At 41.4% G+C, this 23868-nt stretch overlaps 1 protein-coding gene across 7 annotated transcripts in view; it reads left to right on the top strand.

Moving 5' to 3' along the window:
- The window catches only part of USH2A (usherin), a gene marked incomplete at its 5' end in the record, with an annotated part of 433145 nt that overhangs the window by 377834 nt on the left and 31443 nt on the right, over positions 1–23868 (top strand). For all 7 annotated transcript variants that reach the window (XR_014562720.1, XM_083732918.1, XM_083732919.1 and 4 more), the window contains 3 exons: positions 14988–15215; positions 17841–19357; positions 21832–22153. Coding sequence is in view for 6 of the 7 variants with exons in the window: in XM_083732918.1 (XP_083589044.1) it covers positions 14988–15215; positions 17841–19357; positions 21832–22153 (2067 nt within the window). The remainder of the gene's footprint in view (positions 1–14987; positions 15216–17840; positions 19358–21831; positions 22154–23868) is intronic.

Below are 23868 nucleotides of genomic sequence, written 5' to 3' on the forward strand. Positions count from 1 at the left end.
ATTGCTTTTTAACATACATACATATCATACATATCACAAACATACTTACACAGCCAAGAAAAAAGGAAAAAAGAAAAAAAAAGAAACATGTAATACATAAAAACATAGACCCAAAAAAGAGTGTTGGTAAAGTATTGGAACTACTAGAGGAATTTGGAAAACTATCCGGTTTTAAATTGAACAGAGCAAAAACCAAAATAATGACCAAAAATCTGGAAGAAAAGACAAAAAATGATCTCGAAACTCAAACAGGGATTAAAATTGCCAAAAAAGTAAAATATCTCGGAATCTGGTTAACCATGAAGAACATAAATCTGATTGAAAATAACTACAAGAACACATGGAAAGAAATAACAAAGGACTTGGATACTTGGAACAGAATACACCTCTCTTGGTTGGGGAGAATGGCTGCGATCAAAATGAATCTATTACCAAAATTACTCTTTTTATTCCAAAATTTACCGATAATTAGGGGAATTTCACTATTTAAAGATTGGCAGAGACTACTTTCTAAATTTATTTGGCAAGGAAAAAGACCAAGGATTAAATTCAAATTGCTCACGGATCAAAAAGACAGGGGGGGGTTTGTGGTCCCAAACTTACAGTTATATTATGAAGCAGCATGCCTTTGTTGGGTAAAAGAATGGATTGTCATTAAAAATAAAGATTTGTTAGATCTAGAGGGTTTTAACTTAAGATTTGGATGGCATGACTATCTGTGGCGGGATAAAGGAAAGAAACATAAAGATTTTTCTAACCATATTATTAGAGGGCCACTGTTAGAAGTGTGGGAAAGGAATAAAAAATTATTGGAACAGAAAACCCCCTGGTGGTTATCACCAATCGATATACTGACAAAAAAGAAAATAAACACTGAAGGGGAAAGATGGACATATGAAGATCTATTAGTTAGAAATGAACCCGGGTGGAGAATCAGACCATATGAAGAAATAAAAAATAAGTTGACTGGCTGGATTCAATATCACCAAATTAACTCCATGTGGACGGAAGATAAAAAGATTGGGATAAATGAGAAGAAATCTAGATTTCAGATTGAAATAATAGAAGGAAGAACAAAATTACTATCAAAAATGTATAACCAGTTACTTGAGTGGGACACCAAAGATGAGGAAGTGAAGGAGGTGATGGTGAAGTGGGCAGTGGACTTGGGTTATAATATAGAGTTTGACAAATGGAAGGCTTTATGGTGGAAAGGTATGAACTTCACGGCATGTACAACACTCAAGGAGAACATGTATAAGATGATGTACAGATGGTACATGACGCCGGTAAAATTGGATAAAATTTATAAAACAGGTGATAAAATGTGTTGGAAATGCAAGAGTAAGGAGGGCGACTTTATACATATGTGGTGGTCATGTGAGACACTTAAAAAATTTTGGGAATCTATCTATAATGAATTTAAAAAAGTCCTCAAATACACCTTTAGCAAAAAACCTGAAGCTTTCCTCCTGGGGATAATTGGCGAAGAAATCAAAAAGGAAGATAAAACATTTTTTCAATACGCAACAGTGGCTGCCAGAACCCTCATAGCACAGTAGTAGAAAACGTCTAAAATCCCAACGACAATAGAGTGGCAATCTAAACTATTTGACTATTTAGAACTGGCAAAATTGGCACAGAAAATAAGAAATCAAAAAAGTACAAAATTTAATAATGAATGGGATAAATTTAAGTTATATATGGAAACAGAAATAAAAGGAAAATAAAAATGTTGATAAATATATATATATATTTGAAAAATTCACAGTAGGTATGAGATAACGCTTACTACGTAAAAATTGCTTGAAAAATGAGACACTGCGGATAAAAAATATGATAACTTTATTCCGAAATCGAGATAAAGGGAAGTCGATGAGTGTTTGTCAATGTAAGATTCATCTGAAGGCTGTTTCAGGGAAGTTTTAATGTTCAATGTTTTATCATGTTTTTAATATTCTGTTGGGAGCCTCCCAGAGTGGCTGGGGAAACCAAGCCAGATAGGTGGGGTATAAATAAAAAAAAAAAATATTATTATTATGAATACAGTGAGCCCACATCCAGCCCATCACTGCCTCTAAGCACTAGTCTAACACCTCAACTGCCTCTTCTGATTCAGTTGGAACAGAGAGATAGATCCATGATCACTGATTATAGAGTTAGTGAACAGTGAAGATCAGTAAAAATGTATTTATATACTTCCCGCACATATAAAATATCAAGGTGGCGTATGACAACATGTATACATACCTTAAAGCATAAGATCTATAAAAAGCAAAGCAAAACAATTGTTAAAATGACCAACTCATCTTGAGAGAGATGTAAAGAACAGGTATAAAGAACATTATTCATTTATTTATTAAATTTTTATACCTCCCTATACCTGTAGATCTTGGGGCTGTTCACAACATAAAATCACAATATAAAAAACAGAAAATACATGATAAAAACAAAAACAACCCAATCATTCTCCCTTCTACAACACATTTTAAAAGGGCATCAGATGTCAATCAGTCAAAGGCCTGGTTAAAGAGGAACGTTTTCACCTGGCACCTAAAGATGCCAGCTAAACCTCCCTGGGAGAGCGTTCCACAAATGGGGAGCCACTGCAGAAAAGGCAGGTTCTTGTGTTGCCTCCCTCCAGACCTCTTGTGGAGGAGGCACACGAAGAAGGGCCTCAGAAGATAGTTTCATATGCAGAGAGGCGATCCTTGATATACTGGGATCCTGAGCCATCTTCAAGAGTCATTGGAAAGATAGTAGCAAGAGTGCTTGGTAAATCTCTGATGGAAGAGTATTCCACAGCTTGTGACCTCCAGCAATGAATGCCTGACTTCTAGTTGAAGTCATTCGAGCTCCTTGAAACACAGATGACAACTAACAGTGCTCTTCCAGATAATCTCAGCAGTCAAGCTGGGAAATAAAGGCTGGGTGCAAGGGCTGGAGTGATGCAGAAGAGCCAGAAACATTGCGGGAAGGGATGTGGCTCACTGTTACAACATTTGCTCTGCATGCAGGAAGTCCCAGGTTCAATCTCTGGCATCTCCAGGTAGGAGATAATAGTTTCAGTGAATAGTTTTATCTGAGGTAAGACCTATTTACTGTAGGCATACGCTGCCTGAGCATGCTACTGTGGAAGAGGAATAGTGTTTTAATAGATGAGTACAGTGGTACCTCGGGTTACATACGCTTCAGGTTACAGACTCTGCTAACCCAGAAATAGTACCTCGGCTTAAGAAGTTTACCTCAGGATGAGAACAGAAATAGTGCTCCGGTGGTGTGGCAGCAGCAAGAGGCCCCATTAGCTAAAGTGGTGCTTCAGGTTAAGAACAGTTTCAGGTTAAGAACGGACCTCCAGAACGAATTAAGTACTTAATCCGAGGTACCACTGTACTCAGATGGGGAATATTATTGTTACAAGTGTATGTCACTTATTACATCAATGTCTCAAAATAATTTATAACTATAACTTCCTCTCCCTTATGTAAACACAATTTAGAATTACACTTGATAGTAGATTATGGTTGCCATCTCCCTTTTTGGAGATAGCAGCCACCACCATAGGGATTGGAAAGTTCATTTAGTAAATTGTGTCCAGCCTCTTCCAAGGTCACCTTGAATGAACTTAGATCCAAGACCTTCCAAAAGAAATCACAGGATTTCAGATCATTTTTCTGAGCCAATCCAAATAATCCATCTGGCAGCCTCTTAATTCCCCCCCCCCCCTGTTGAAAACAACAGTGGGAGAATTAAGACATTGCAGAGTCAAAAAAACAAGGTTGGGTTCTCCGCCATGATTCTCATTCTCCCCCTTCCTTAAAAAAAAAACAAAAAACTTTTATCATTTTCAGTTTTATAAATCAACACACACCAAGCAATCCATATATAACAAGTCAACTTCTCTTCCTCCCCCCTCCACGGTTCGTTACAGTTATCCTTTAGTGCTGCATATTCTAATTATCCCATATTTTAACATATCCAATTCTTCCTTCGTTTATATTTTCACTGCTTGACTTATTCTATTCCTGCTAACATTTGAGATGTTTACAGCATTCTTTCAAATACTCAACAAACATTTTCCAATTCGCTTTTAAAATTTATCCCTTTCTGTTCTCTTAATTTACTAGCCAGTTCAGCATACTCCATTAATTTAGCCTGCCATTCCTCCTTAGTCAGTATTGTACCTTCCTTCCATTTCTGGGTGTATCCCATTCAGGCCGTCGTCGCATACATAAAGAGATGTTTCTGATCTTTAGGTACAGTGGAACCTCGTGTTACGTACCGTCCTCCTTACACACACTTCAGGTTATGTGCTCCGCTAACCCGGAAGTAGATGCTCCCGGAATGAATTAAGTTTGTACCCTGAGGTACCACTGTATATCAAAACGTTCATTCTCCCCCTTCCCACTGATGTCATTCCATTACGTTCAGTATTGAAATATTGAGAGGCCAGGGAAGACTTCAGTTGTGGTTCGAGGACCCGACCCCCGCAATGTGAAATGAATACACAAGGACACGTGATATAAGGTTAATGGGCAAGGAAAGGCCACAACTTTATTGATTACAGCAGTGAAAAGGTATTGGCTTAGGCATTGGATCTCTAAAACAAGTGTGTTTATTCACCAGTAGGTGGAGCCTGTTGATGCTAATCCAACTATAGGCTCCCCCCTGATGTCACCGAGGGTTGTGCCATGGCCTCCCGCCAAGCAGGCATCGGACAGAATACACGACCGCCAGATTCCTTTAACGGAATACCCAAAAATTGAAGGCATAGGCGATGGCCACACCTAGCCCTTCGACACACCACAACACATTATTCCAATAATAAAGACTCTCCTCCCTGCAAGAGAGGGGAGTGGTTGTGGGCGGGAGACCGAGCACCGCCCCTAGCAGGGGGCGTTAGTCCCCTGCCTCTGAAGAATGAGGCCAGGGAGAGGCTGGTGCTGCAGCAAAAGGCTGCTGAACACGCCCCCTCTGAGGTACCTGGTTGGATGCCTGCCAAGGGGCGTGGGCGCCAGCCAGGTGAGGCGGAAGCAGGGGGCTAACGCCCCCTGCTAGGGGCGGTGCTCGGGCTCCCGCCCACAACCACTCCCCTCTCTTGCAGGGAGGGGAGTCTTTATTATTCAGCTCAAATTTTAGTCTGAGCCAGAGAAGAACTGGGGTTTCTAATTCATTCTCCTCTCCACTGAGGCTAGCTTTAATTAACTTCCAAAGTTATTTTCTGGGCCTGGCTTGAGAGAACTTTTCTGGCATCTTTAAATCTCAGTCATAACAATTAGCCTTTGCTAATTCAGCATGGCCAGTGTTTGCAAAATCCACCCTGTGGAAGGATCCTAATACAATCTAGGGAAACTGTTCTTTTGCTGTGATATTCTGCAATCAGATCCAGGTTCTGAAGCAAATGGTTGAAATAGATTAGTGTATGGAAAATCCCACTGCCTTTTTATGTTGAGAGTATTAAACAACAATCAGAGGTGTAGAAAATATTCATTTGGAGAAAGTAGTTTTCAGATAGAATTCTCAATATACGAACATAATTTTTTTTTCCAGAGAAAAGGTAAAATAAATTTGTTCTAATAGTCCAATGAAATAGTCAGACACTCGCACCAAGAAAAAGGCTTTTGTCATGTTTAGCCAGCAAAACTCTAGCAAAGTTGTTGATAATTTAAAAGCCGCCTACTCTGTGAAGAAAGAAAAAAAGGGAAAAGGAAATACCCAGCAGAGTAACTGAATGCAATGTGCTAAATGCACTTGCTTGTAGAATGCAGCCACTGACTTCTTTTATGAAGCTTTGTTTTCAAGTTAAAGCAAGAAACTCGCACTCTTGTTGGGACTGCAGCAAATCCCTAGCTGTCAAGGGGTGCCAAGAAAGGAAACAATTTATAGTCACTAAGTAGTGTCTCCTTTTAGGCCGTGATCAAATACAAACCCAGTTGCTTTTAACTGATGTAGGGCACAATCCACCAAGCGCTGGTGCCCTTCATTCATTTCAAAGAGCCTACATGGTATTCCTTTCTCCACTCAGGAGTCACTGGAATGAATGACGATTTTGCTGTGTATTTCTAAGTTACACTGGAAGAGGTGAAATAATTCAGTTGGCTTTTATTTGTTAAGGTGTGGATTTATTGTTGTTAGCTAAACAGGGCAGTTTCACATTTTTAAAGAGCCACTGGTTCGTATACTTTCATTTGTTTGCTCATTTCTGTCCCTAAGATGTAGCACTGTAATAGCTTACAGATGTAGCTTACAATGGCAGTTTGCAAATAAAGTCAACCAGACCCTCCAAAGTGTCCTAATTTTCCAGGGACAGTCCCAGATTTACAGAAGTCGTCCTGGTTTCTGATTTGATCCTAGAATGTCCCGCTTTTCCTTAGGATGTTCCTATTTTCATTGAAGAAATGTTGGAGGGTATGGTTATGCAATCCCTGAGCCAAGGAGATAAGTACCTATGCAACATCTGAAGGACCCATAGTTTTCCTATCTAGATCCGCAGTATATAGCTTTATGCACGTCTGGCCCACATTTCCTCTGTACGTATTAGGACACAAGCAAAGGGTTATTTAACTTCCCATTAGGAAGCATAACAGAAGTCTTTGGCAATTTTCTCACCCTACGTATCTTAATTGTTCATCCTCATTTGCCTGTTTCTCTCTCTCTCTCTCTCTCTCTCTCTCTCTCTCTCTCGGATAAGGAGTCATCAGTTGCATGTGGGGCAGCTGAAAGACTCTTAAGGGAATGTTTAGATCACGCTGCTCAAATTCTACTGGCATTTTAGGTTTTGCTCTGAAATTTTAATTGATTTTCTTTACTGTTATGGTATTTCAATGTGTTAGATTTTGTATGACCCTTTGTGGACCACTTACGGATTCCTTATATTGGGAGCTATATAAACTGTAGAGAAAAATAAATAAAAAGGAGGACGTCATGGGGGGAACTGTGTATGCACCTCTGATATGTATGAGGACAAGAGTGACTTGGGTGGCACATGCACACATCCGTATATCCATATAGCATAAGTAACCTCAATATAGTGCAAATAGGACATCTGTGTGTATATTTGTCTATGCATTGCATGTTACTTCTGCACACAAGGGAGGTGTGCCCAGTAAGCATATGAACCACCTCCCCTTTGAGCTTTAGACATTGTGCCTTCAAAAACTAAGGGTGGCAAACAAAGAGAGAACAAAGTGATGAAAAATAAATTTCCTCATAGAGCACTGGAAGCAGTCATTTTCTTAATGTCTCTGATTAATGGCACTCTTTGTTCTAACGATTACTCCCAAAGAAGTGATAAATAGCCATATTACCTGTCCATCAGCTCTCAGATGCCACAACAGTTCTCCTAATGCAGCTAATACTCTTCAAATCCTTTCCTGCATCCCAGGAAGGAAATGCCAGGGCATGTTGGGAGATCTTAAAACAGAACACAAAGCCCAGAGTGACAATCCTGGAAACTGCTGGATCACCAGATCAATAGATTCAAAGATGACTAGTTTGTGTAGCTTTGTGCAGTTTAAACATTTGTGCAGGGAGTCTACCCACGCAGAGTGTTATTGACAACCACAAATCAATGCTAATTTTTGATCCTTTTCAACCTACACAAACCTCTTGACCCTTTCACCACCTTTGGGGCACTTCAAGTAGTCAAAGGCAATCACAGGAGAAGGTATAAACTTGTCAGGATTTTGAAGGCTGAGTAGTTTTGATCATGCCCATGAGCTGAGCTGAAAAGTTTGTACAGGTGCCAAATGCATAGTTTTTTGGGTGCTCTTGGCTTCCCACTCTTAATGAAAGGAGCTTTAAGCAACTCCTGTGTTCATTAACTGGGGAGGGAACCAGGAAGCCGTCTGAAATATTCTAGAAGTGCACATTTGTTTGAAACCATTGTCACCCTGCTTCTCCTTGCTTTTGAGATGACTTTCAGACCAAACAACACAAATTATCTGCGTTTGAGTTATCAAGATTTGAAAATGTTCGTAAACTGTGTTTTCATTGTTGTTTTTTAACATGAATATGGTACACCTATACTATAGGTCCTGTAGCATGGTCTGGGCTAATTTACTATAGCTGTTAGTACTGCTTTCCAAACTGAAGATCTCAGAGATTTTGAAAGGTATATAAGCGATTCCCACTATGTCTCAGGTGAATATTTTCAGGGAGACGTACAGCTCAGTGGTAGAGCACATGCTTTGCTGGTTTGCTTCCACTGCCATTGGTGCAATGAAGGACTTCTTGGTGTTCTGCACCAACTTAGCTTCCCTAATGGTCTTCAAGGGCAGCTCAATGTGGAGCATATTATGTCCAATTTTAATGTAGGGTTAATGTGACAATTCCTGTGTAAGTTGAGAAGAGGAATACCTCAGAGTCACTGCAAGATACTCCTCTGCCTGAGCAAGCTGAACCACCTGTGCACTGACATCTGCTGCCTCCTCCTCCCTTGGCCCTTGCTCAGATGGAGGCACTGCAGGCAAGGTGGCAAGGACATATTATTCTGAATACAAGAGAATGGAGTGGAAGGAAGAATATTTTGTTGCAATCATTTCATTATTGAAAATAATAGGGCTTTGGCAAGTGAGAGGGTAGGAGAACCAAGATGCCTCCAGCCTAAGTGATAGGATATGATATAAATTGAAGTACAGTGGTACCTCGGGTTAAGTACTTAATTCGTTTCATAGGTCCGTACTTAACCTGAAACTGTTCTTAACCTGAAGCACCACTTTCGCTAATGGGACCTCCTGCTGCTGCCGCCGGAGCACAATTTCTGTTCTCATCCTGAAGTAACGTTCTTAACCTGAAGCACTATTTCTGGGTTAGCGGAGTCTGTAACCTGAAGTGTATGTAACCTGAAGTGTATGTAACCCAAGGTACCACTGTAAATGAATAAACAAACTTCCAGGTCTTGTACATATGAATAATTACTACATATTAAGGACGTACAGAGGAGCTCTGGCAAAACCTGCTCTCACCATTGGCATCCCAGCTGCCTTATACTGAGATGGACTTACTGATGCGTCTAGCTCAGTATTACCTACAGTATCTCCCACCCCTATCTGGAAATGTCAGGGATTGACTCTGGGGCCTTTTGCATTCATGCAAAGCAGATGCTCTTTTGCTGAGCTACAGCCCTGCCCCGGAATCCCACTGTAGGAACCTACTGCCACATAATTGACTTAATCTTTTGGCAGTAAGTGAGGATCCAACCAACTAGTCTATAAAAGTCTCCAAACCCTAGATTCGTAGTAGCTGGAACAGATACAGGAACAGATGGGTGTTGAAGTGCATGCTGTCTTGAAGAAGTGGTAGCATGCCATGCTCAAGCCAAAGATTGTGTTTAGCATATCTTTTTTAAACTAGCAGCTGTGAGGAATTCAGGGACCAAAACACGTGGGGAAAGGTCTAACCTTCCACCCACCCTCACCCCTCAATGTGATGGTCCTGCCAAAACATTCACTTCTCAAAGAAGCTTCAGTTGTGCTTGAAACAGCATCTTCTTGGGCAGGAATTTTAATCAGGAGTGCAATACAAGGAAAATATTACCTTCCCGTGCACCGTGCTTCTAATCCTGAATGTCATGAGTGCTAAGGCCCTAATGACATCTTCCCTAGTGTAGCAAATAGCAGCTTCAAGGGGGGCAATTTTAATCGTTACTGTGGCATAAGTGGTAAGGGTTAATTCTTACTCCCAGTGTGCTGTGGTCCCAGTCCTGATTAGATGCCCTGGATCTGCTGTTTATAAAAGAAAAGGCATGTTAACAGTGACCAGGAATTTAACATAATCTGTGGTTTGGCCATTACCACATTATATTTTGCTATTTTAAAGTCCCCCCAACCTTTTGATGCATTCCATAAAGGAAGCTTTCAAGGAATCTTGAATTATTGCAGCAAATAATACAGGACAGTTTGTAGCCAAGCTTTATGAAAATTCATTGGGGTTTTTTTAACGGCAATAGCATTAGAATACCTATCTTGATTGTTCCGTCTGCAGACAAAGACACACAGAAAGAGCCAAGTATTTTTTATCTTATGTGTACAGTTCCGTGTTTGTTCTATTTCCAAGGCTCTTTGTAATACATAAGAACCAATCATTTGACTTTGCGTGGCCACCCCATCTTCACTACTAAACCTTAGGGTGTAAAGTTTAGGCTTTTAAAAGTTCAGTTGTCGAAGTGTAATACATAACTGTCCTCATAAAAATCTATTAATAAAGACTGCATCCAATTGTAAAGCTAATTTTAATTGTGTTTTGTGCCAGCATAATTTCTGATGACAGATTTTTATTCCAAGCATGAACCTCCATTTGAGCTCCATACTTTTAACCCACAGTCCATAATTTTGCATTGGGCTATACAAGTTCCCTTTGGCTATGGCAGTTTGAATGCTTCCACTTTCAAGGATCTAAGCCATAAATGTTTATTAAAAGAATCTATAATGAAATCATTTTTGTTATTTTTTTAATGGCTGCCTTGAGTATGTTGGATGACTGAACGCTGGTTGTTAATCATTAAGTACTCCTGGTATAAAAACTGTTTGATAGTATTGCCATCTAGGGGCTGAACGGGATTCTCCATACTGAAATAAACTGTAATTGAACAGGTGCTACTATTGACAATATGCATATGTTTTTCTTTATAGTCCACATGCTTTCCATGTTTCTTATGAAAAGTGGTATCTCTGAATGTCCCCAAGCAGCTAATGTTTTAAATATGTATAATGTATTTGAGGTGATTCTGTAGGCATTTAAACCATTCTATACTTTTGCGTCCATGAATGATCACAAACTGGTCTTTTAAGTATGTAAAACTTTTTGCTTCTTGAAAATGGTGTTTGTGTGCGTGCTATAATGCTGTGGTGGTTCAGCCTGTCTTCAATGACGGTTGTATTTTTCTTTCAATTGATAGTATACCTATACTAGACTCAGGTCTCTAAGAGCTGGTCCTTATGTTGATGAAACAGCACATCCACACAGAACAAGGCTATCCTGTGGGGAACAGGACTCCCCAAAGGTAGTAAAGTAGAAAAGACTTTCGGGTGGGAACTCTACAAGTGGAAACCGAACAACAACCCAATGTGGACTGATCATATTTGGCTGCATTGGGTGATGGTTACTGTTTCACTAAAGCAGACTTGGGGTCAGTTAGCTTCCAGTGAATAACAGAAAATGAAGAGCATCCATGGTGCTGGGGGTCTAAATGACCCCCCCCAAACAAAAATTGATTTTAGCCACTACTTGACATTGGTTTCGGTGTTTTTGGTCTACAAGCCATCAACATCATACAGGGTAGGGTTATCAAGACAGTTGCAGCAGAGAAGCAGAAAACACAATATGCATGTACCCAAATTCTGCCTTTTAAAATAAGAGCATATCTAATCCATGAACAATAAAAAGTATATTTTATTATTATTTTTTAAAAAGAACAATATTGGGTCAGGACTCATCTTTCCTATAGCAGCTGTGACCTAGTTTGGATGCAAAGAACTTGACTCTCTTTTCAGCAACCTTAGGCTTATATTTCATATTGATATGGCACTTGAAGAGAAGGTAGCTTTACAGTGCACCTTATTTTTGTTTGTTTATGCAGGGGTGGTGCGTCCCAATTTACTGCTTGAGGCAAAACAGGAAGCATCACTCCCTGTGCCCCTTTCTACCAGAGAAGCAGCACCAGCATCATCACTAATTTGCAGAAAGATTGTGACAAAATTGTGTGAGGTTTCCTGCGTTCCACAATATATTGCCAGAAATCGGCGAGATCTCATCCAGAATCAGTGGTGGGGCACCTGCAGGGGTGCTGCTTTGGAGCCATCTGCCGCCTGAGGCAGCAGTCTTGGCCTGTCTAATGGCTGTGCCAACCCTGTATTCATAACATCAAGAGATTTTGAACTTAAGCGGAAACAAACTTGATGGTGTCAGAGTTTTACCCCATAGGAGTTGATACTGGGGTGAAGAAATCATTACCATTACTACCAGCTGTGCTTATATAGGAGGTGTAGCCAATTATGCCCCTCCAATGATGGGTGACTCTTTGATCCAGTAGAAGCTTTTGTGAGCAGAGATGGGGAAGTATTGATTCTCCGTTTGCCCCATGCCTTTAAGATCCTATGTCACCTCCCAATCTGTTCCAAAAGGTCTTCATGCTTCTGGAGTAGATTGGTTTTGTTTTTTTTTTTCAGCTAGATAGAGGAGGAGGAATCGGCAAAAATGTTACCGATTTACTGCTTATGGAAGACCCTGCTTCCTGACAGTGGATGGATACTGCCGGATACTACCTATGAACCAATAATCCAATTTTATGTTTCTGCATTCTGGAATCCTTGTCAAAAACCTTTCACTGGGTGAAATCCAGTGGACGTCCACTTATGGAAGACATTCATCAGTGGAACGTTCGCCATTTCTCTCTGTCTCTGCAGTGTCCTGCATCTTCTCAAAATCTGAAGTACCCTCTGAATTTCCCTTTCCCCATTTCACTTATGGATACCTTCTGTCAGTGGGCATTCACCATTGAATTCAACCTACTATTATTTTCTCTTTCTGAAAAAATATGACTAAGACTGCAACCTATGTATATATCTACTCAGAAGTAAGCCCCGTTGAGGTCAATGGACTTATTGCCACATTAATACGTACTGTATAGGATTTCAGGCTAAGGCTGCAATCTTGCACACAATTGTCTGGAAGCAAGTGTTATAGAAATCAATGGGACTTTCGTGTAAATTAGTCATGTAAAGAATTGCATTGTGTTTGACCTCAGTATCTGATTAATACAGTGCTTCAAGTGTAGGATTGTCAAGCATGGGTGACTAGGTATTCCTAACAATAACTATCCTTTCAGCTCTCCCTTCCTCTCTTCATTATCAATCTTACTGCTGCCTGCCCTGTTTAACAGGGAGAGGGGAGGAATAATTGTCATTGAAAAGTATATTTATAATCAGTACTGGTGGCATGTTGAGTTTTAATATTCAGAATGGACATTCAAATGCTGCATTATATTTATCTAAAAGGAAAGCTCATTGTTGTGGGAAAATAACTATTTAATTATTTATCATCTAACTTTTAATATTTTAAAAAAGAAATGATTATTTTTTCTGCAAAAAAATTGTTTCCGAGTCTGTTAGCTTAGCAGATACTTAAATATTTAAAAGGTTAGAAGTGCTGGCTTTTAGCCACTTAACACAAAACTGAGGAATTGACTCCTGACTTCTTTGCACGATGAAGGAGATAGACCTAACTATCAGAAAAAGAGAAAATGTACTCTAATCTAACAGATTTGAAATGAATGCCATCAAATTGTTTGGGTGGAGCAGGGGGCATTGTGACAGATATAAAATCTTTTCATATAAGATTATTTTCATTGAAAGAAATACAATGGTGGTTTACAGACGACAACAACAGCAACAACAACAACAAAATTATTTGTATCTCGCCTGGGCTCAGAGTGGCTAACATCATAAAAAAAGATAAAAGATAACAAGATATAACAATAAAAGCAAAGTATCAGTATCAAGTAGAGAAGTCCGATATGCCAGGAGCAGGTATTAAAAGTCAGAAAATGTTTGGGTGAAAGGTTTTCATTGCCAATGGAAGCACTCAATAGCTGGTTGATCTTCTGAGTATTTTCATTTCACAAGGTGAGTACCACCATGCAAAAAGCTCTTCTCTGCACCACTGTGAAGTGGATATATGCACGGCATATTTTGCTGCACAGCCCTAAATGTGTACAGAATGGACCTGTGTAGGCTATGTATACAGCAATGGGAACTCTGCAAAAAGCACAGTTTCCAGTTGTGTGAACTAGCCTAAGCGTGTACAGTGTGTGCATGTGAAGATGTACAGACTACATCTGCACTGGCTACTCACAAAGTGGAGGGGAGTCAGCGCTTGCTACCATGATATAGGGATGTAGTCTATTTGAGAGCATGAGTATAGTGTAGAGTAGAGTTAGAAACTGTGGCCAAAGAGATTCTGGTTCAATTCCATACCCAGCCATTAAGTTCTCACTAGGTTACTTTGGGCCACCTTCTATGTCTCAGTCGAAGCTACTTCACAGGGTTTATTGTGAGGATAAAATGCATTGTCTTGCACTTTTTGTAGGCACAGCAAAGTAATATAATATAATAAAATAAAATAAGTGTCAGGGAACTGCCATTGGCTCAGAAGTGAGAAATAGAAGGGCAGTTGTGTTACAGGGAGTCCCCAAAAATCTTGCGAAGCAGCTCCCCTTCTGGGGAGGAGGAAAGCCCCACCTCCAGTGGGGAAGAGGTGCAAGGACCAGAGGATACTGGTAGGAACCTTAACACCACTTCTGGGCAAGCCGGTCAGGAGGGAAACACGCCCTTGCCATCGCCCATTCTGCGCAGTAGTTTGGGGTAACGGAACTCTTATGTTGGGGGAGGTCCAAAAGAAGACCACTCCCAGATTCTGCTAGTGATTGAGCCAGACATGAGCTTTGCGGCTCTTCACTGTAAATAGTTTGCAGCAAAATAAAGCCTGTAAAACACAGGTCAGAGTCCTGCCTGATTACTCTCGAGCAACCGCAACAGCACCTGACAATAAATAAAAAATAGAATAATGTATAGTATAGTATAGTATAGTATAGTATAGTATAGTATAGTATAGTATAGTATAGTATAATTAATATAATATAATTGTGGCAACAGTAGCACAGTGTTTGTGAAAAAGAGAGCTATAACATAGGATATTATTTAGGATAAGGGAGGGCAATAGGACAGAGATAAGGAACTCATGGCCCTCCAAGTGCTTTTGGACTTGTAAGTCCCATAAGCCATTATGGTTATCAGGGATGATGGGAACTATAGCCCGACAATATCGGTCAGAACATAGGTTTCACATCCTTTCTGGCCCTTTGTGTCTGCTGAAGATTACACACAAACATGGTAAAATTTGCCTGTTAGTGCAATAACTTTTATTCAACAACCCACCATAATTCATTTATTCAACCCAACGAAAGAATATTCTGTGTATTTCTGCTGCAGGGAACAACGCATCAAACTCACTTGTTTGGTTTGAAGCCATTCACAACTTACCATATTCATGTTGTTGCTGTCAACAATGCTGGGCAAGTTTCAAGTCCATGGACTTCCGTGCGCACCCTGGAAGCGCCCCCAAGTGGCCTGACCAACTTTACCGTGGAAAAGAAAGAGAACGGCAGGGCGCTGTTACTTAAATGGGCCGAGCCTTCCAAGCCCAATGGCAACATTAAGGTAAGCCCAACCTAGAAAATGACTTAATTGGGGTGGAAAGGTATGAACATACGTTGGAACTTCATTGCTGAATATATGGTGAAAATTGTCGTCCGTTTTGTAGTTCTGAAGGGATGTGTGGTTTGTATATAAGGTGCAAGCGATGTCAGGTCCTGCATTGATAGACAGCCACCAGCACTCATAGATGATGTCTTCCTTTGACCCTTTACATGCCACCTCCCTGTTCTTAGTTAAATGATCTGGAGCAACAGACACTATCAAAGAAAACTCCTAGGACCCATGAGCCAAAGGAGAACTATGGGGCCATGACATTGGGTGATACTTTGCTAAGGGACCCCATTAGCCATAGAACTGGCCTTGAATGATGTTGTCCTAAATTACAGTGGTACCTGAGGTTAAGAACTTAATTCCTTCTGGAGGTCTGTTCTTAACCTGAAACTGTTCTTAACCTGAAGCACCACTTTAGCTAATGGGGCCTCCTGCTGCCGCCGTGCGATTTCTGTTCTCATCCGGAAGCAAAGTTCTTAACCCGAGGTACTATTTCTGGGTTAGTGGAGTCTGTAACCTGAAGCGTCTGTAACCTGAAGCATCTGTAACCCAAGGTACCGCTGTATTCAAATGAAAGTAAAGCTGGTTATATGGGAAGTACCCAAAGGAAACTCTCACAATGAAAACTCTTGTGCTCACGACAGGCAAGATATATGTGTGAAATGCTGAGGACTCTGTTTCTGTCATAATTACTTTCTTCCTTTGCACTGTCTTTGCTAAATTTAATTCTCATGGTATTTTTCTTTTCTTTTCTACCTTTCTTTCCCCACCTTTGACTGTAGGATATATGTATGATTGTATGAAGATGTAGCTATCACAGGTTTTTAGTAATCATTTTGCAAGTGGTGTCCTTTTGATGGATATTGGGCTACATTCTTAGAATTATAAAGAGCTCTATAGGTTTGTTATCATGAAGAGTTGGATATCCTGCATTAAACAGAACTGCAGTAGATTGTCCATTAAACAGCATGGCGTGTTATAATTTCTCTACATTTGTTGTCTTATCCTATTTATTTAAGCATGCTTAAAAAACAACAGTGTGATTAAAGCTGCCACTTATATATTAAACGGGGACTTTTCTGCTTTCCTTTCGGTGCTTCTCAGAGTGCAGGGGTGGGGAGTGAGAGGAGGCAATAGTTCGTGGGTAGGCAAACTAAGGCCCAGGGGCCAGATCCGGCCCAATCACCTTCTAAATCCAGCCCGCAGACGGTCCGGGAATCAGCGTGTTTTTACATGAGTAGAATGTGTGCTTTTATTTAAAATGCATCTCTGGGTTATTTGTGGGGCATAGGAATTCTTTTTTTCTCTCTTCAAAATAAAGTCTGGCCCCCCACAAGGTCTGAGAGACAGGGAATGGCCCCCGGCTGAAAAAGTTTGCTGACCCCTGCAATCGTTCTTCCTTCTAGGAACACAATCCCTGGGCTTTTCTTTCTCTCAGAAACAACAATTGGGGAAGGAATGATTGCTGCTCCTTCTGATTGCTCTGGTTTGTTTGCTTGTTTAATATGCAGCTTGATCTTCAGTTCCTTGTTTCTCAGGACCTTTCCCCATCTCCAAGTGAGGGTTTAATGCTGTTAATGCCAAACTGGCAATATTCCCTTTTGTCACATGTATTCAACTGCAAACTATGGATCCCCGAGCAACAGAAGTTTCCAAGTCTTTAGTCACATAAATTCAGCCAGTTACTGTCAGAGGCTTCACTGTGACAAGTCCAATGTAGACTGTATGCCAGCCTTCAGCTTCGCTGCCAGGCCGGGCAGGACAACAGCCAATGCCCAACCAGCAAGCAAGGCACCACCCTCCAAACGGGGCCTCTGATTGGCCCATTCAAATTAGCCCTCTTTGGCGGGAAGACTGCCCATTGATACCACCAGCCAAGGGGAATTCCCCAGCCCCAGCCTGCAAGCAAGCACAACCTAGTTGCTGGGGTCATACACAGAGGGGGCCTCAACTGTTGCTCCCCACAGACACAGTGAGCAGCCACTGTAGGACAGCCTTCTTCTGAGGCCCAGGACAGTACATATGAGTTTCCTCTCCCCCCCCACACCGTTCCTCATCACAACAACACAGGCATTGATGTCCACAAGGAGGCTAAGGTTATTCCCCTTCTGTCAGATGAAACATAATCCCAGATTTTATTTTTTTAAACCAGCCTTTTTAGAACCTAAGATAAGAGGTAAAGAGGGCAGACGCCCTTCTGCCAGAGTGTGGGTGTGTGTAACTAGTCTGCTCCCACATTTCACTGTTTTAGCCGAAATGCATACCCTGACAGAATGATCACCTTAATATGGCTTTTCCTTCCAACATCTCTTGCAGAAAATAATGTTGTTCTTTTGGAGGAGGGAAGGGTTGAAGGTGGATGCCCCAGGTTTTATGGGCGCACACCAAACATTTATTGTGGCTTGCAGAGTACTTGACAGGATGTTTATAGCGTCTATGATGGGAGTCATACATATCTGGCAGGCTGCATTTGGCTTATTGAGCTGGAAGCAATGCAGGCCTGAGTTGCAGGATTCGGCTGTGAATGTCTTGCCTGTAACGTATAGCTTTTGTTGATATATGTTATTTTTCTTCCAGACCTACAATATTTTCAACGATGATAACCTGGAATACAGTGGATTGTCTCGTCAGTTTCTCTTCAAGCGCCTGGAGCCTTTCACTCTCTACATCCTAGTCCTTGAAGCTTGCACTGCAGCTGGCTGCAGCCGCTCTTCACCCCAGCCAATCTGGACGGACGAAGCTCCTCCTGAATCTCAGCTGGCCCCTGTAATCCAGTCGGTGAACGCGACCGGCATTGGACTGAGCTGGTCTCCGCCAATTAATTCAAATGGAAAAATAATGCGCTATGAAGTTATTCAGAGACGCAGCAAAGGAAATGCTTCGGGGAACAATGCAACAACAGAAGAAGAGGAAAATGTTTTCACCGAATATAACACTGGGAGCACAACATTTGTATACAGTGCTCAACATTTGCAGCCATGGACTAGGTATGAATATAAGATACGTGCCTGGAATTCAGCCGGTTACGCTGACAGTTCATGGTCTGCTGCAGAGACCAGTCAAGCTGCCCCAGTGGGCTTGGCTGCCCCTGTCTTGAGATATATCCCCAAAAGTCCAAACAAAATTTGGATCTTGTGGTCCTCCCCAGAAGAGCCCAATGGCATTTTGCAGTCTTATAGGCTCCACAGAAATAACGTTCCATATCCTTTTAGCTTTGATGCTGCTACTTTCAACTATACTGATGAAGAGTTACTGCCATATACAGAATACAACTATGCAGTAACTGCTTGTACTATGGGAGGCTGCTCCACCAGCAACCATGCCAGTATTCGGACACTCGAGGCAGCTCCAGCATTCGTGGACCCTCCTACCCTAGAAGATCTTGGTTCCACCCAAATGAACATATCGTGGCTACCACCCCAGATCCAAAATGGAGAAATCACAAAGTACATTTTAAAATTAAATGGTGAAGAGCTCTATGTTGGAAAAAGTTTATTCAGAAAAGTGTTGAATCTACAGCCTTATACCAGGTATGACATCATGCTAGTTGCTTGTACCAATGGAGGATGTACAGCTAGTGCACCCCAATCTGTTTGGACAATGGAGGCTGCACCACTTAATATAGATGCCCCCAGCTTGCTAGTGACAGGTTCAGAATCGATAGAAATCACGTGGAAGGCTCCTGAAAATCCAAATGGCAAAATCCAAAGTTATGAGCTAAGGAGAGACGGGTTTCTGGTTTATTTGGGGCTGGATACTCGTTATCATGACTTTATGCTGACTCCAGGAAAAGAATACAGCTACGCTGTTACTGCAAACAACAGCCAAGGAAGCGTCACCAGTGCTGTAGCCACAAGCAGAACTAATCCCTCTGCCCCATCTGGAATGTCACCTCCTCGACTGCAGGCATGGTCCTCAGAGACAATTTTGGTTACTTGGGACCCACCAGCAAAAGTCAATGGGGATATAGTCAGCTATACAATCACGCTGCGGGACCCTATTGAATCGGAGAAGAAAGCTGTTCATCTGGAGTCAACACATGTTTCCTTTGGGAGGCGGTACTACACTTTCGCAGCATTAAAACCCTATCACAGGTAACTTGTGAACACGTACTTCAATGAGTGAATATTGTCTGTTATTCTGATCATAGTGTGACCCATGAAAAAAGCAGAACAAAATGCTCTTATGCCAAAGCAGCCCTAGATGATTTGCGAATTTTGGCTCCCTGTAACCAGTTTGTTCTACCGGTTAAGGGGGAATTGGGAGGTTGGTATCCTCAAGATGCAGAAGACCAAACAGCATGTAAAAATAGACTTAGCAGGAAGGACCCCATATTTCTCCCTAACAGAGGCACCAGCTTCTTTGCATGATTGAGGGAGCCCTACACAACATCATGGTATCACGCACGCAATGTCATGAGGAGCTAGGGGCCGGTGCTGAACATTGAGGGGGCCAAAAAATGCTTCGGCCCCTAGAAGCCACCAGCTATGCTGCCTAACAGAGCTGTGCCTTCAGAATATGATGCTAGGCTAGTGGAGTTTGCCCAAATATTCCTGCTAATACATTATGAACAATGTCTCAAGGCATTAATCATAGAATCATATATTTGTAGAGTTGGAAGAGGCTGCAGGAGTCATCTAGCAATGCAGGAATCTTTTTGCCCAACGTGGGGCTCAAACCTGAGATTAAGAGTCTTTACCAACTGAGTTTATGAGATCTCTTCAGACTGGTCCTTAGTACTGAATGGAGGGTGGCTGTGGCAGCTTTGAGCTGAACGTATAGTAGATTATCCATTGTAAAAACTGTCAACTCTCCATTCAGCAGAGCTTACTGAATCAATCAATTTTTCTTTTTCTTATAGCCAGCCCTTGTCAATGGGATCTTTAATATGCCACTAGCTGCTCAATTAGAAGAGGATCTTTTATCAATAGCTTCAGAAAACTCTCCTACTTTTTTCCCTTTTCAACTCTAAGTATGTGTATAGGCCTAAGCACACATGTGCATCACATTCCCTGCCTTTTGATGCATGGCAGTCTCGGAATTGCAGGAAAGAGTGCTCATTTCTTTTCCTTCCAGAAAGGGTTGTCCCATTATTTTCAGTGGAAACGTATAGGAAGTGGCTAGATGCACATGCAAGGTTTTCAACCAATTATTTTAACATGTTTTCACTTGCTAGCTAAGTGGAGAAATAATGCATACATTTGTGCAGTAGAAATCTCATTGATCTCCCATCATTATTTTATAAATAAGAGCATGGGCAGAGAAAGATAAAAGTTCTGTCTGAGTCACGGATAGTCATGGGAACAAACCATAGTCCATGGCCCAGCTTTTCTCAGCTGGCTGGCAGTCCAAAATCTCTGGAGGCCACCAGATTGTGGTAGGCTAACAATTAATTTTGTAAATTTAATGCAAACGGGCTGGAATGCGAGTTCAGATCACAAAGCCTGATCCTTTTTCTTTAGCGGAGCTTATGATACAAATGTTGCAGCATGATTATATTTTTTAGAAATGTGGTAAGACTTGTTTGTTTCAGCTAACTTTGAGTGGCCTGAATTAAGCTTTCTGTTTCATCATATATTTTGAAATTATAAGCCACCTAATTGGTTGACTGAACAAGGAACCTACAGTTTGTCTTACAGTAGATATAAGGAACTTTTAACATTCAAATGCAACTTCTTTCTAGTTCAGGCAAAGCATAGCCATTACCTCATTCAAAGTACTGTGTTCCTAATATATAAATCATGCTGATTTGTTGCAGACATGGGGATCGCAGTGCACACACATGCAGGAATGTTTCCATCCATTTCAGCAAAGGAGATGAAGGGGTGTTCGTGTTTGCAACTCTTGCTTTGCACTGAACTTAATGGGGGGAGGGGAGTGCTTATGCATCAACACATGCATTGAAGGTTCTGGACCTTTATGCATGTGAGGCCATTATGCTTGCTACCCAGCCGGATGGGTGGGGTATATTACTACTACTACTTGCACCACAGTGCAAAAAGGGGAGGGAAAAGAAACATCCCACCCAGTGAAATGCCCTCCCATCAGATGTCAAACAGATAAATAACTATAGCCGTACCTTCGATCCCAAACACCTTGCGAGTCAAACGTTTTGGCTCCCAAATGCCACAAACCTGGAAGTGAGTGTTCCGGTTGTGAATGTTCTTTGGAACCCGAACATCCAATGTGGCTTCTGCGGCTTTCAATTGAGTGCAGGAAGCTCCTGCAGCCAAGCAGAAGCCATGCCTTGGTTGTCAAATGTTTTCAGAAGTCAAACAGACCTCTGGAATGGATTCCGTTTGACAACCAAGGTACGACTATATGACTTTTAAAAGACACCTGAAGGCAGCCCTGTACAGGGAAGTTTTAAATGGTTGATGTTTTATTGTGTTCTTAATATTTTGTTGGGAGCCACCAAGAGTATTATTATTTGCATTTATTTTAAAACACAACACTGCTGTGCACACCTCTCTTTTGGAACATCTTTACTGTAATCTACACGTATGTGCAATAGATACGTTTATAGCCCTCCTTCTACTTAACTCCCTTCTGATGTGTTTTTCTAAAGGTATGAAGTCCAAGTGCAAGCTTGCACACTCCTGGGCTGCACTTCCAGTGAATGGGCTTCTCTACAGACCCTTGAAGCACCTCCTGAAATCCAGCCAGCCCCACTCATAGATGTGCAGTCAAGTCATGGTGGAATCCAGTCTGTTCTTTCCATTGTGTGGACAGGTCCAAAGCAACCAAATGGGAAGATCTTATATTACGAGCTTTACAGGAGACAAGTAACACTTGAGCAACTAAATCTAGACCTGATCCTTGTTTATAATGGTTCATCCACATTCTTCAAAGATGCCACACTTCTGCCTTTTACTGAATATGAATATCAGGTATGTCACATATAGAATGAAGGCCTAATCCTATGATTCCTATGAACATCTTAGGAAAGAAGTTTTATTGCTAAATTGTTAATACACTGTAAAAGACTATATACTCAGAAATAGTGTTACGATAATTCCATATAGTTCACATGGACAAAAAGGGCTTCAAGAATTAAATACAGTCAATGTCCCTCCCTGTTTTTTGGCATTCCAATTTTTACACATATGCATTTTTTGTAATGCACAGAAACTTACATATTTTCAGAGGCGTGGTGTGAAATGTTTGTGAATGCTCTCAGCACTTTTGTTTGTTTGCATATTTATACTCCATGCTTTCATAAAAATCTATCCAGGTAGCATACAGCATCTAAAAATAAAACCAGCAAGAAGTGTCCATAAAAAGATACCATTCATATTGCAAAGGCCTGTCAAAACCATATAGTTTCAAAAGATGTGTGAGAGGACGAAGGGATGCATCCTGCTTGGACCACTGTTGGTAGGGAGTTCAACAGGCAGAGCCTAGTGAAGGCTAACTGAATCTCAGGGGGTGTGAGGAGCCACCGGAAGTGCCCCACCAGAGGATCTCAGTGATCAAAGTGGAGCATGGGGAATCAGGTGGTTCTTAAGATACCTTGAGCCTGCTTTGCTTAGGACTTTGCGAATTAACAGAAGTATGTTGAACCTGGCATAGTCATCTAGCTGGCTGCTGCATTCTACGCTAGTTAAAGCTTCCAGACCAGATACAAGGGCAGCCCCACATAAAGCATGTTACAGTAATCATTCAGTTGCAGCTCCTTCCCTCAAAGGGAAGTACTGTTTACTCTGAGTGGCTGCTGTTCTCTCAGTCTGCAGTCTTTCCCAATCCTACCTGGAGGTGCTGGGGATTGAACCTGGGATTTTGTACGTGCAGAGCAAATGTCCTGCCCCTGAACTACAGCCTGCAATAGAGGATGCTGCCTTGTTGATGAGGTTTAAGCTGCCAGTCTGATCAGGACTGGAAGGGTGTGTGAGTGTAGGTGTGAGCTGGGCATTCTGTTCTTGATGTGTATGGCCTGGCTTGGCTCCATACCATATAGAGCTATTTCTAGATGGAGATAGCTTTTGTATTGTATGTGCATAATAGTAAATCCAGAGGCCTCTTAGCCATGTCATGAACTTTAAAGGAAAGGTTATATTAACTCTCTCGCTTCAGTCATTATTCCCATATGTCTTCTTTTCTGAAGAGAACATAAAGCCTAATGAACTTTGGATGTCTTCTCTGTTTGCCACTGAATGTTCTTGGGTGATCAGACTGAATCTGTATTGCTGCTGTTGAGAAGTGTGTGACCTCCATTTGGCAAGTGTATGCCAAAACGTCTGGCATCTTGGGGGAGCCCATCTTTCATCGCTGACGATGGCTCTTGGGTTACTTGATTTCCTACTCTTTCTAATGATGTAATTTTCCTTAAACTTCAATGAACTTAATGGCAATGAGGTAACTGCTAGGATTCTTTCCAAAATAGATCGCTTTATTTTAGAGACTGGTATCTTTTTTATCCTCCCCTCTTCCCCTACCCACATCCCTCTCTTCCCAGTTAATGTACCTGAGGGGATACTTTTTTCTTGTAATTGAGCTCTTTGTGGACAAAATTATTAAATCTTTTCAAAAAACTATCCGGTACATTATGGTTGAGGTAAGCGCCTTTAAATCAGGTACTCAGTGTGTTTTGGAAGCAGTGTGAGCT

The sequence above is a fragment of the Podarcis gaigeae genome (assembly GCF_964106915.1).
Source record: "Podarcis gaigeae genome assembly, chromosome: 3".
NCBI lineage: Eukaryota > Metazoa > Chordata > Lepidosauria > Squamata > Lacertidae > Podarcis > Podarcis gaigeae.